The sequence below is a fragment of the Heterodontus francisci genome, chromosome 17 (assembly GCF_036365525.1).
Source record: "Heterodontus francisci isolate sHetFra1 chromosome 17, sHetFra1.hap1, whole genome shotgun sequence".
Taxonomy (NCBI): Eukaryota; Metazoa; Chordata; class Chondrichthyes; order Heterodontiformes; family Heterodontidae; genus Heterodontus; species Heterodontus francisci.
Window position 1 is genome coordinate 80,872,718 of NC_090387.1, and position 13,373 is coordinate 80,886,090.

Genomic DNA, 13,373 nt, shown 5'->3' on the forward strand with positions numbered 1-13,373 from the left:
GAAACTGTGATCCATGTCCATTCTTAGTCTGTGAAGCATGTCCATTGTGAGTCTGTGAATCATGTCCATTATTTGGCTGTGATGCATGTCCATTATGTGTCTGTGAAGCATGTCCATCAGTTGGCAGTGATCCATATCAATTCTGAGTCTGTGAGCCATGTCCATTATGTTTCTGTGAACCATGTCCATTACTTGTCTGTGAACCAAGTCCATTGTGAGTCTGTGAACCATGTCCATGATGTGTCTGTGATCCGTGTACATTATGAAACTGTGATCCATGTCCATTCTTAGTCTGTGAAGCATGTCCATTGTGATTCTGTGAACCATGTCCATTATGTGTCTGTGAAGCATGTCCATGAGTTGTCCGTGATCCATGTCCATTATGACTCTATCAACCAAGTTCATTCGAAGTATATGAACCGTGTTCATTGTGAGTCTGTGAACCGTCGATTTTCTGTCTGTGAAAGATGCCCATTATGAGTCTGTGAATCATGTCCATTACGTGTATCTGATCCATGTCCATTGTGACTCTATGAACCAAGTTCATTATGAGTCTGTGAACCATATCGATTTTGAGTCTGTGAACCAAGTCCATTCTGAGTCTCTGAACCATGTCCGTTATGAGTCTGTGAGCCATGTTCATTTTGAGTCTGTGAACCATGTCCAATACTTGTCTGTGAACCATGTCCATTTTGAGTCTGTGAACCATGTCCAATACTTGTCTGTGAACCATGTCCATTGTGAGTTTGTGAACCATGTCCATTATTTGGCTGTGATGCATGTCCATTATGTGTCTGTGAACCATGTCCATTATGTGTCTGTGATCCATGTCCATGCAGAGTCTGTGAACCATGTCCATTATTTGGCTGTGATGCATGTCCATTATGTGTCTGTGAACCATGTCCATTCTGTGTCTGTGATCCATGTCCATGCAGAGTCTGTGATCCATGTCCATGATGATTCTGTGAATCATGTCCATTATGTGTCTTTGATCCATGTACATTATGAAACTGTGATCCATGTCCATTCTGAGTCTGTGAACCATGTTCATTATCTGTCTGTGAACCATGTCCATTATGTGTCTGTGAACCATGTCCATTTTTTGTCAGTGATCCTTGTCCATTCTGAGTCTGTAAACCAAGTCCGTTGTGAGTCTGTAAACCATATCCATTATGTGCCTGTGAAGCATGTCCATTATGTGTCTGTGAAGCATATCCATTATGTGTCTGTGAACCATGTCCATCAACTGTCAGTGATCCATATCAATTCTGATACTGTGTGCCATGTCCATTATGTGTCTGTTAACCATGTCCATTATGAGTCTGTGAAGCGTGTCCATTATGTGTCTGTGAACCAAGTCCATTGTGAGTCTGTGAACCATGTCCATGATGTGTCTGTGATCCGTGTCCATTATATGTCAGTGAACCAAGTCCATTATGTGTCTGTGATCCATGTCCATTCAGAGTCTGTGAACCATGTCCATGATGAGTCTGTGAATCATGTCCATTCTGAGTCTCTGAACCATGTCCGTTATGAGTCTGTGAACCATGTTCATTTTGAGTCTGTGAACCATGTCCAATACTTGTCTGTGAACCATGTCCATTGTGAGTCTGTGAACCATGTCCATTATTTGGCTGTGATGCATGTCCATTATGTGTCTGTGAACCATGTCCATTATGTGTCTGTGATCCATGTCCATGCAGAGTCTGTGAACCATGTCCATTATTTGGCTGTGATGCATGTCCATTATGTGTCTGTGAACCATGTCCATTCTGTGTCTGTGATCCATGTCCATGCAGAGTCTGTGATCCATGTCCATGATGATTCTGTGAATCATGTCCATTATGTGTCTTTGATCCATGTACATTATGAAACTGTGATCCATGTCCATTCTGAGTCTGTGAACCATGTTCATTATGTGTCTGTGAACCATGTCCATTATGTGTCTGTGAACCATGTCCATTTTTTGTCAGTGATCCTTGTCCATTCTGAGTCTGTAAACCATATCCATTATGTGTCTGTGAATCATATCCATTATGTGTCTGTGAACCATATCCATTATGTGTCTGTGAACCATGTCCATCAACTGTCAGTGATCCATATCAATTCTGATACTGTGTGCCATGTCCATTATGTGTCTGTTAACCATGTCCATTATGAGTCTGTGAACCGTGTCCATTATGTGTCTTTGAACCAAGTCCATTGTGAGTCTGTGAACCATGTCCATGATGTGTCTGTGATCCGTGTCCATTATATGTCAGTGAACCAAGTCCATTGTGAGTCTGTGAATCATGTCCATTATGTGTCTCTGATCCATGTACATTATGAAACTGTGATCCATGTCCATTCTTAGTCTGTGAAGCATGTCCATTGTGAGTCTGTGAATCATGTCCATTATTTGGCTGTGATGCATGTCCATTATGTGTCTGTGAAGCATGTCCATCAGTTGGCAGTGATCCATATCAATTCTGAGTCTGTGAGCCATGTCCATTATGTTTCTGTGAACCATGTCCATTACTTGTCTGTGAACCAAGTCCATTGTGAGTCTGTGAACCATGTCCATGATGTGTCTGTGATCCGTGTCCATTATTTGTCAGTGAACCCAGTCCATTGTGAGTCTGTGAACCATGTCCATGATGTGTCTGTGATCCGTGTCCATTATATGTCAGTGAACCAAGTCCATTGTGAGTCTGTGAATCATGTCCATTATGTGTCTCTGATCCATGTACATTATGAAACTGTGATCCATGTCCATTCTTAGTCTGTGAAGCATGTCCATTGTGAGTCTGTGAACCATGTCCATTATGTGTCTGTGAAGCATGTCCATGAGTTGTCAGTGATCCATGTCCATTATGACTCTATCAACCAAGTTCATTCTAAGTATATGAACCATGTTCATTATGAGTCTGTGAACCATGTCCATTACGTGTATCTGATCCATGTCCATTGTGACTCTTTGAACCAAGTTCATTATGAGTCTGTGAACCATATCGATTTTGAGTCTGTGAACCAAGTCCATTCTGAGTCTCTCAACCATGTCCGTTATGAGTCTGTGAGCCATGTTCATTTTGAGCCTGTGAACCATGTCCAATACTTGTCTGTGAACCATGTCCATTGTGAGTCTGTGAACCATGTCCATTATGTGTCTGTGAACCATGTCCATGCAGAGTCTGTGAACCATGTCCATTATTTGGCTGTGATGCATGTCCATTCTGTGTCTGTGATCCATGTCCATGCAGAGTCTGTGAACCATGTCCAAGATGAGTCTGTGAATTATGTCCATTATGTGTCTCTGATCCATGTACATTATGAAACTGTGAACCATGTCCATTATGTGTCTGTGAACCATGTCCATTACTTGTCTGTGAACCATGTCCATTGTGAGTATGTGGACCATGTCCATTATGAGTCTGTGAACCATGCCCACAATGTGACTGTGAAGCACGTCCATTATGTGTCTGTGAACCGTGTCCATTATGCGTCTGTGAACCATGTCCATTATAAATCTGTGAACGATGTCCGTTATGTGCCTGTGAACCATGTCCATTCTCACCGTGTGTACCATGTCCCTGATGTGTCTATGAACCATGTTCATTCTGAGTATGAGAACCATGTCCATTATGAGTCTGTGAAACATGTCCATTATGAGTCTGGAAACCAGGTCCATTATGTGTCTGTGATGCATGTCCATTATGTGTCTGTGAAGCATGTCCAAAATGAGTCTGTGAACCATGTCCATTATGTTTCTGTGAACCATGTCCATTATGTGTCTGTGAAGCATGTCCAAAATGAGTCTGTGAACCATGTCCATTGTGAGTCTACGAACCATGTCCATTACTTGTCTGTGAACCAAGTCCATTGTGAGTCTGTGAACCATGTCCATGGTGTGTCTGTGGACCATGTCCAATATTTGTCAGTGATCCATGTCCATTCTGTTTCTGTGAACCATGTCCATTATGTGTCTTTGAACCATGTCCATTATGTGTCTCTGATCCATGTACATTCTGAAACTGTGATCCATGTCCATTATGTGTCTGTGAACCATGTCCATTACGTGTCTTTGAACCATGTCCATTATGTGTCTCTGATCCATGTACATTCTGAAACTGTGATCCATGTCCATTCTGTTTCTGTGAACCATGTCCATTATGTGTCTTTGAACCATGTCCATTATGTGTCTCTGATCCATGTCCATTCTGAGTCTGTGAAGCCTGTCCATTATGTCTCTGTGAACCATGTCCATCATTTGTAAGTGATCCATATCAATTCTGAGTCTGTGTGCCATGTCCATTATGTGTCTGTTAACCATGTCCATTCTGAGTCTGTGAACCATGTCCATTATGTGGCTGCGATCCATGTCCATTATTTGTCAGTGATCCATGTCCATTATGTGTCTGTGAAACATGTCCATTATTTGTCAGTGATCCATGTCCATTATGTGTCTGTGAACCATGTCCATTATTTGTCAGTGATCCATGTCCAATGTGAGTCTGTGAACCATGTCCATTGTGAGTCTGTGAACCATGTCCATTATGTTTCTGTGAACCATGTCCATTATGTGTCTGTGAACCATGTCCATTATGTGTCTGTGAACCATGTCCAATACTTGTCTGTGAACCATGTCCATTTTGAGTCTGTGAACCATGTCCAATACTTGTCTGTGAACCATGTCCATTGTGAGTTTGTGAACCATGTCCATTATTTGGCTGTGCTGCATGTCCATTATGTGTCTGTGAACCATGTCCATTATGTGTCTGTGATCCATGTCCATGCAGAGTCTGTGAACCATGTCCATTATTTGGCTGTGATGCATGTCCATTATGTGTCTGTGAACCATGTCCATTCTGTGTCTGTGATCCATGTCCATGCAGAGTCTGTGATCCATGTCCATGATGATTCTCTGAATCATGTCCATTATGTGTCTTTGATCCATGTACATTATGAAACTGTGATCCATGTCCATTCTGAGTCTGTGAACCATGTTCATTATCTGTCTGTGAACCATGTCCATTATGTGTCTGTGAACCATGTCCATTTTTTGTCAGTGATCCTTGTCCATTCTGAGTCTGTAAACCAAGTCCGTTGTGAGTCTGTAAACCATATCCATTATGTGCCTGTGAAGCATGTCCATTATGTGTCTGTGAAGCATATCCATTATGTGTCTGTGAACCATGTCCATCAACTGTCAGTGATCCATATCAATTCTGATACTGTGTGCCATGTCCATTATGTGTCTGTTAACCATGTCCATTATGAGTCTGTGAAGCGTGTCCATTATGTGTCTGTGAACCAAGTCCATTGTGAGTCTGTGAACCATGTCCATGATGTGTCTGTGATCCGTGTCCATTATATGTCAGTGAACCAAGTCCATTATGTGTCTGTGATCCATGTCCATTCAGAGTCTGTGAACCATGTCCATGATGAGTCTGTGAATCATGTCCATTCTGAGTCTCTGAACCATGTCCGTTATGAGTCTGTGAACCATGTTCATTTTGAGTCTGTGAACCATGTCCAATACTTGTCTGTGAACCATGTCCATTGTGAGTCTGTGAACCATGTCCATTATTTGGCTGTGATGCATGTCCATTATGTGTCTGTGAACCATGTCCATTATGTGTCTGTGATCCATGTCCATGCAGAGTCTGTGAACCATGTCCATTATTTGGCTGTGATGCATGTCCATTATGTGTCTGTGAACCATGTCCATTCTGTGTCTGTGATCCATGTCCATGCAGAGTCTGTGATCCATGTCCATGATGATTCTGTGAATCATGTCCATTATGTGTCTTTGATCCATGTACATTATGAAACTGTGATCCATGTCCATTCTGAGTCTGTGAACCATGTTCATTATGTGTCTGTGAACCATGTCCATTATGTGTCTGTGAACCATGTCCATTTTTTGTCAGTGATCCTTGTCCATTCTGAGTCTGTAAACCATATCCATTATGTGTCTGTGAAGCATATCCATTATGTGTCTGTGAACCATGTCCATCAACTGTCAGTGATCCATATCAATTCTGATACTGTGTGCCATGTCCATTATGTGTCTGTTAACCATGTCCATTATGAGTCTGTGAAGCGTGTCCATTATGTGTCTGTGAACCAAGTCCATTGTGAGTCTGTGAACCATGTCCATTATTTGGCTGTGATGCATGTCCATTATGTGTCTGTGAACCATGTCCATTCTGTGTCTGTGATCCATGTCCATGCAGAGTCTGTGATCCATGTCCATGATGATTCTCTGAATCATGTCCATTATGTGTCTTTGATCCATGTACATTATGAAACTGTGATCCATGTCCATTCTGAGTCTGTGAACCATGTTCATTATCTGTCTGTGAACCATGTCCATTATGTGTCTGTGAACCATGTCCATTTTTTGTCAGTGATCCTTGTCCATTCTGAGTCTGTAAACCAAGTCCGTTGTGAGTCTGTAAACCATATCCATTATGTGTCTGTGAAGCATGTCCATTATGTGTCTGTGAAGCATATCCATTATGTGTCTGTGAACCATGTCCATCAACTGTCAGTGATCCATATCAATTCTGATACTGTGTGCCATGTCCATTATGTGTCTGTTAACCATGTCCATTATGAGTCTGTGAAGCGTGTCCATTATGTGTCTGTGAACCAAGTCCATTGTGAGTCTGTGAACCATGTCCATGATGTGTCTGTGATCCGTGTCCATTATATGTCAGTGAACCAAGTCCATTATGTGTCTGTGATCCATGTCCATTCAGAGTCTGTGAACCATGTCCATGATGAGTCTGTGAATCATGTCCATTCTGAGTCTCTGAACCATGTCCGTTATGAGTCTGTGAACCATGTTCATTTTGAGTCTGTGAACCATGTCCAATACTTGTCTGTGAACCATGTCCATTGTGAGTCTGTGAACCATGTCCATTATTTGGCTGTGATGCATGTCCATTATGTGTCTGTGAACCATGTCCATTATGTGTCTGTGATCCATGTCCATGCAGAGTCTGTGAACCATGTCCATTATTTGGCTGTGATGCATGTCCATTATGTGTCTGTGAACCATGTCCATTCTGTGTCTGTGATCCATGTCCATGCAGAGTCTGTGATCCATGTCCATGATGATTCTGTGAATCATGTCCATTATGTGTCTTTGATCCATGTACATTATGAAACTGTGATCCATGTCCATTCTGAGTCTGTGAACCATGTTCATTATGTGTCTGTGAACCATGTCCATTATGTGTCTGTGAACCATGTCCATTTTTTGTCAGTGATCCTTGTCCATTCTGAGTCTGTAAACCATATCCATTATGTGTCTGTGAAGCATATCCATTATGTGTCTGTGAACCATGTCCATCAACTGTCAGTGATCCATATCAATTCTGATACTGTGTGCCATGTCCATTATGTGTCTGTTAACCATGTCCATTATGAGTCTGTGAACCGTGTCCATTATGTGTCTGTGAACCAAGTCCATTGTGAGTCTGTGAACCATGTCCATGATGTGTCTGTGATCCGTGTCCATTATATGTCAGTGAACCAAGTCCATTGTGAGTCTGTGAATCATGTCCATTATGTGTCTCTGATCCATGTACATTATGAAACTGTGATCCATGTCCATTCTTAGTCTGTGAAGCATGTCCATTGTGAGTCTGTGAATCATGTCCATTATTTGGCTGTGATGCATGTCCATTATGTGTCTGTGAACCAAGTCCATTGTGAGTCTGTGAACCATGTCCATGATGTGTCTGTGATCCGTGTCCATTATATGTCAGTGAACCAAGTCCATTATGTGTCTGTGATCCATGTCCATTCAGAGTCTGTGAACCATGTCCATGATGAGTCTGTGAATCATGTCCATTCTGAGTCTCTGAACCATGTCCGTTATGAGTCTGTGAACCATGTTCATTTTGAGTCTGTGAACCATGTCCAATACTTGTCTGTGAACCATGTCCATTGTGAGTCTGTGAACCATGTCCATTATTTGGCTGTGATGCATGTCCATTATGTGTCTGTGAACCATGTCCATTATGTGTCTGTGATCCATGTCCATGCAGAGTCTGTGAACCATGTCCATTATTTGGCTGTGATGCATGTCCATTATGTGTCTGTGAACCATGTCCATTCTGTGTCTGTGATCCATGTCCATGCAGAGTCTGTGATCCATGTCCATGATGATTCTGTGAATCATGTCCATTATGTGTCTTTGATCCATGTACATTATGAAACTGTGATCCATGTCCATTCTGAGTCTGTGAACCATGTTCATTATGTGTCTGTGAACCATGTCCATTATGTGTCTGTGAACCATGTCCATTTTTTGTCAGTGATCCTTGTCCATTCTGAGTCTGTAAACCATATCCATTATGTGTCTGTGAAGCATATCCATTATGTGTCTGTGAACCATGTCCATCAACTGTCAGTGATCCATATCAATTCTGATACTGTGTGCCATGTCCATTATGTGTCTGTTAACCATGTCCATTATGAGTCTGTGAACCGTGTCCATTATGTGTCTGTGAACCAAGTCCATTGTGAGTCTGTGAACCATGTCCATGATGTGTCTGTGATCCGTGTCCATTATATGTCAGTGAACCAAGTCCATTGTGAGTCTGTGAATCATGTCCATTATGTGTCTCTGATCCATGTACATTATGAAACTGTGATCCATGTCCATTCTTAGTCTGTGAAGCATGTCCATTGTGAGTCTGTGAATCATGTCCATTATTTGGCTGTGATGCATGTCCATTATGTGTCTGTGAAGCATGTCCATCAGTTGGCAGTGATCCATATCAATTCTGAGTCTGTGAGCCATGTCCATTATGTTTCTGTGAACCATGTCCATTACTTGTCTGTGAACCAAGTCCATTGTGAGTCTGTGAACCATGTCCATGATGTGTCTGTGATCCGTGTCCATTATTTGTCAGTGAACCCAGTCCATTGTGAGTCTGTGAACCATGTCCATGATGTGTCTGTGATCCGTGTCCATTATATGTCAGTGAACCAAGTCCATTGTGAGTCTGTGAATCATGTCCATTATGTGTCTCTGATCCATGTACATTATGAAACTGTGATCCATGTCCATTCTTAGTCTGTGAAGCATGTCCATTGTGAGTCTGTGAACCATGTCCATTATGTGTCTGTGAAGCATGTCCATGAGTTGTCAGTGATCCATGTCCATTATGACTCTATCAACCAAGTTCATTCTAAGTATATGAACCATGTTCATTATGAGTCTGTGAACCATGTCCATTACGTGTATCTGATCCATGTCCATTGTGACTCTATGAACCAAGTTCATTATGAGTCTGTGAACCATATCGATTTTGAGTCTGTGAACCAAGTCCATTCTGAGTCTCTCAACCATGTCCGTTATGAGTCTGTGAGCCATGTTCATTTTGAGCCTGTGAACCATGTCCAATACTTGTCTGTGAACCATGTCCATTGTGAGTCTGTGAACCATGTCCATTATGTGTCTGTGAACCATGTCCATGCAGAGTCTGTGAACCATGTCCATTATTTGGCTGTGATGCATGTCCATTCTGTGTCTGTGATCCATGTCCATGCAGAGTCTGTGAACCATGTCCAAGATGAGTCTGTGAATTATGTCCATTATGTGTCTCTGATCCATGTACATTATGAAACTGTGAACCATGTCCATTATGTGTCTGTGAACCATGTCCATTACTTGTCTGTGAACCATGTCCATTGTGAGTATGTGGACCATGTCCATTATGAGTCTGTGAACCATGCCCACAATGTGACTGTGAAGCACGTCCATTATGTGTCTGTGAACCGTGTCCATTATGCGTCTGTGAACCATGTCCATTATAAATCTGTGAACGATGTCCGTTATGTGCCTGTGAACCATGTCCATTCTCACCGTGTGTACCATGTCCCTGATGTGTCTATGAACCATGTTCATTCTGAGTATGAGAACCATGTCCATTATGAGTCTGTGAAACATGTCCATTATGAGTCTGGAAACCAGGTCCATTATGTGTCTGTGATGCATGTCCATTATGTGTCTGTGAAGCATGTCCAAAATGAGTCTGTGAACCATGTCCATTATGTTTCTGTGAACCATGTCCATTATGTGTCTGTGAAGCATGTCCAAAATGAGTCTGTGAACCATGTCCATTGTGAGACTACGAACCATGTCCATTACTTGTCTGTGAACCAAGTCCATTGCTTGTCTGTGAACCATGTCCATGGTGTGTCTGTGGACCATGTCCAATATTTGTCAGTGATCCATGTCCATTCTGTTTCTGTGAACCATGTCCATTATGTGTCTTTGAACCATGTCCATTATGTGTCTCTGATCCATGTACATTCTGAAACTGTGATCCATGTCCATTATGTGTCTGTGAACCATGTCCATTACGTGTCTTTGAACCATGTCCATTATGTGTCTCTGATCCATGTACATTCTGAAACTGTGATCCATGTCCATTCTGTTTCTGTGAACCATGTCCATTATGTGTCTTTGAACCATGTCCATTATGTGTCTCTGATCCATGTCCATTCTGAGTCTGTGAAGCCTGTCCATTATGTGTCTGTGAACCATGTCCATCATTTGTAAGTGATCCATATCAATTCTGAGTCTGTGTGCCATGTCCATTATGTGTCTGTTAACCATGTCCATTCTGAGTCTGTGAACCATGTCCATTATGTGGCTGCGATCCATGTCCATTATTTGTCAGTGATCCATGTCCATTATGTGTCTGTGAACCATGTCCATTATTTGTCAGTGATCCATGTCCATAATGTGTCTGTGAACCATGTCCATTATTTGTCAGTGATCCATGTCCAATGTGAGTCTGTGAACCATGTCCATTGTGAGTCTGTGAACCATGTCCATTATGTTTCTGTGAACCATGTCCATTATGTGTCTGTGAACCATGTCCATTATGTGTCTGTGAACCATGTCCATTATCTGTCTGTGAAAGATGTCCATTATGAGTCTGTGAACCATGTCCATTATGTTTCTGTGAACCATGTCCATTATGTGTCTGTGAACCATGTCCATTATGTGTCTGTGAACAATATCCATTATTTGTCAGCGATCCGTGTCCATTCTCAGTCTGTGAACCATGTCCATTATGTGTCTGTGAACCATGTCCGTTATACGTCTGTCAACCATGTCCATTATGTGTCTGTGATCCATGTCCATTCAGAGTCTGTGAACCATGTCCATGATGAGTCTGTGAATCATGTCCATTATGTGTCTCTGATCCATGTCTATTATGAGTCTGTGAACCATGTCCATTATGTGTCTGTGATCCATGTCCATGCAGAGACTGTGAACCATGTCCAGGATGATTCTGTGAATCATGTCCATTATGTGTCTTTGATCCATGTACATTATGAAACTGTGATCCATGTCCATTCTGAGTCTGTGAACCATGTTCATTATGTGTCTGTGAACCATGTCCATTATGTGTCTGTGAACCATGTCCATTTTTTGTCAGTGATCCTTGTCCATTCTGAGTCTGTAAACCATATCCATTATGTGTCTGTGAAGCATGTCCATTATGTGTCTGTGAACCATATCCATTATGTGTCTGTGAACCATGTCCATCAACTGTCAGTGATCCATATCAATTCTGAGACTGTGTGCCATGTCCATTATGTGTCTGTTAACCATGTCCATTATGAGTCTGTGAACCGTGTCCATTATGTGTCTGTGATCGATGTCCATCAGTTGGCAGTGATCCATATCAATTCTGAGTCTGTGAGCCATGTCCATTATGTTTCTGTGAACCATGTCCATTACTTGTCTGTGAACCAAGTCCATTGTGAGTCTGTGAACCATGTCCACGATGTGTCTGTGATCCGTGTCCATTATTTGTCAGTGAACCAAGTCCATTGTGAGTCTGTGAATCTTGTCCATTATCTGTCTCTGATCCATGTACATTATGAAACTGTGATCCATGTCCATTCTTAGTCTGTGAAGCATGTCCATTATTTGGCTGTGAAGCATGTCCATGAGTTGTCAGTGATCCATGTCCATTATGACTATCAACCAAGTACATTCTAAGTATATGAACCATGTTCATTGTGAGTCTGTGAACCATGTCCATTATGTGTCTGTGATCCATGTCCATGCAGAGTCTGTGAACCATGTCCATTATTTGGCTGTGATGCATGTCCATTATGTGTCTGTGAACCATGTCCATTCTGTGTCTGTGATCCATGTCCATGCAGAGTCTGTGAACCATGTCCATGATGAGTCTGTGAATTATGTCCATTATGTGTCACTGATCCATGTACATTATGAAACTGTGAACCATGTCCATTATGTGTCTGTGAACCATGTCCATTACTTGTCTGTGAACCATGTCCATTGTGAGTATGTGGACCATGTCCATTATGTCTGTGAACCATGTCCATTATGTGAATTTGAAGAACGTTCATTCTGTGTCTGTGAACCGTGTCCATTATGAGTCTGTGAACCATGCCCACAATGTGACTGTGAAGCACGTCCATTATGTGTCTGTGAACCATGTCCATTATGCGTCTGTGAACCATGTCCATTATAAATCTGTGAACGATGTCTATTATGTGCCTGTGAACCATGTCCATTCTCACCGTGTGTACCATGTCCCTGATGTGTCTATGAACCATGTTCATTCTGAGTATGAGAACCATGTCCATTATGAGTCTGTGAAACATGTCCATTATGAGTCTGTAAACCAGGTCCATTATGTTTCTGTGAACCATGTCCATTATGTGTCTGTGAAGCATGTCCAAAATGAGTCTGTGAACCATGTCCATTGTGAGTCTGCGAACCATGTCCATTACTTATCTGTGAACCAAGTCCATTCTGAGTCTGTGAACCATGTCCAGGTGTGTCTGTGGACCATGTCCAATATTTGTCAGTGATCCATGTCCATTCTGTTTCTGTGAACCATGTCCATTATGTGTCTTTGAACCATGTCCATTATGTGTCTCTGATCCATGTACATTCTGAAACTGTGATCCATGTCCATTCTGAGTCTGTGAACCCTGTCCATTATGTGTCTGTGAACCATGTCCATCATTTGTAAGTGATCCATGTCCATTATGTGTCTGTGATCCATGTCCAATGTGAGTCTGTGAACCATGTCCATTATGTGGCTGTTAACCATGTCCATTCTGAGTCTGTGAATCATGTCCATTATGTGGCTGTGATCCATGTCCATTATTTGTCAGTGATCCATGTCCATTATGTGTCTGTGATCCATGTCCAATGTGAGTCTGTGAACCATGTCCATTATGTGGCTGTAAGGCATGTCTATCATGTGTCTTTGGACCATGTCCATGAGTTGTCAGTGATCCATGTCCATTCAGAGTCTGTGAACCATGTCCATGATGAGTATGTGATCCATGTCCATTATCTGTCTGTGAAA

At 42.0% G+C, this 13,373-nt stretch overlaps 1 protein-coding gene across 1 annotated transcript in view; it reads right to left on the minus strand.

Annotated features, from left to right (window-relative positions):
* The window catches only part of LOC137378608 (filaggrin-2-like), a 74,588-nt gene extending 61,829 nt beyond the window's left edge, over positions 1-12,759 (minus strand). The window contains exon 1 of the mRNA XM_068048906.1: positions 12,574-12,759. Coding sequence (XP_067905007.1) covers positions 12,574-12,759 — 186 coding nt within the window. The remainder of the gene's footprint in view (positions 1-12,573) is intronic.
* Between the last annotated feature and the right edge of the window lie 614 nt (positions 12,760-13,373).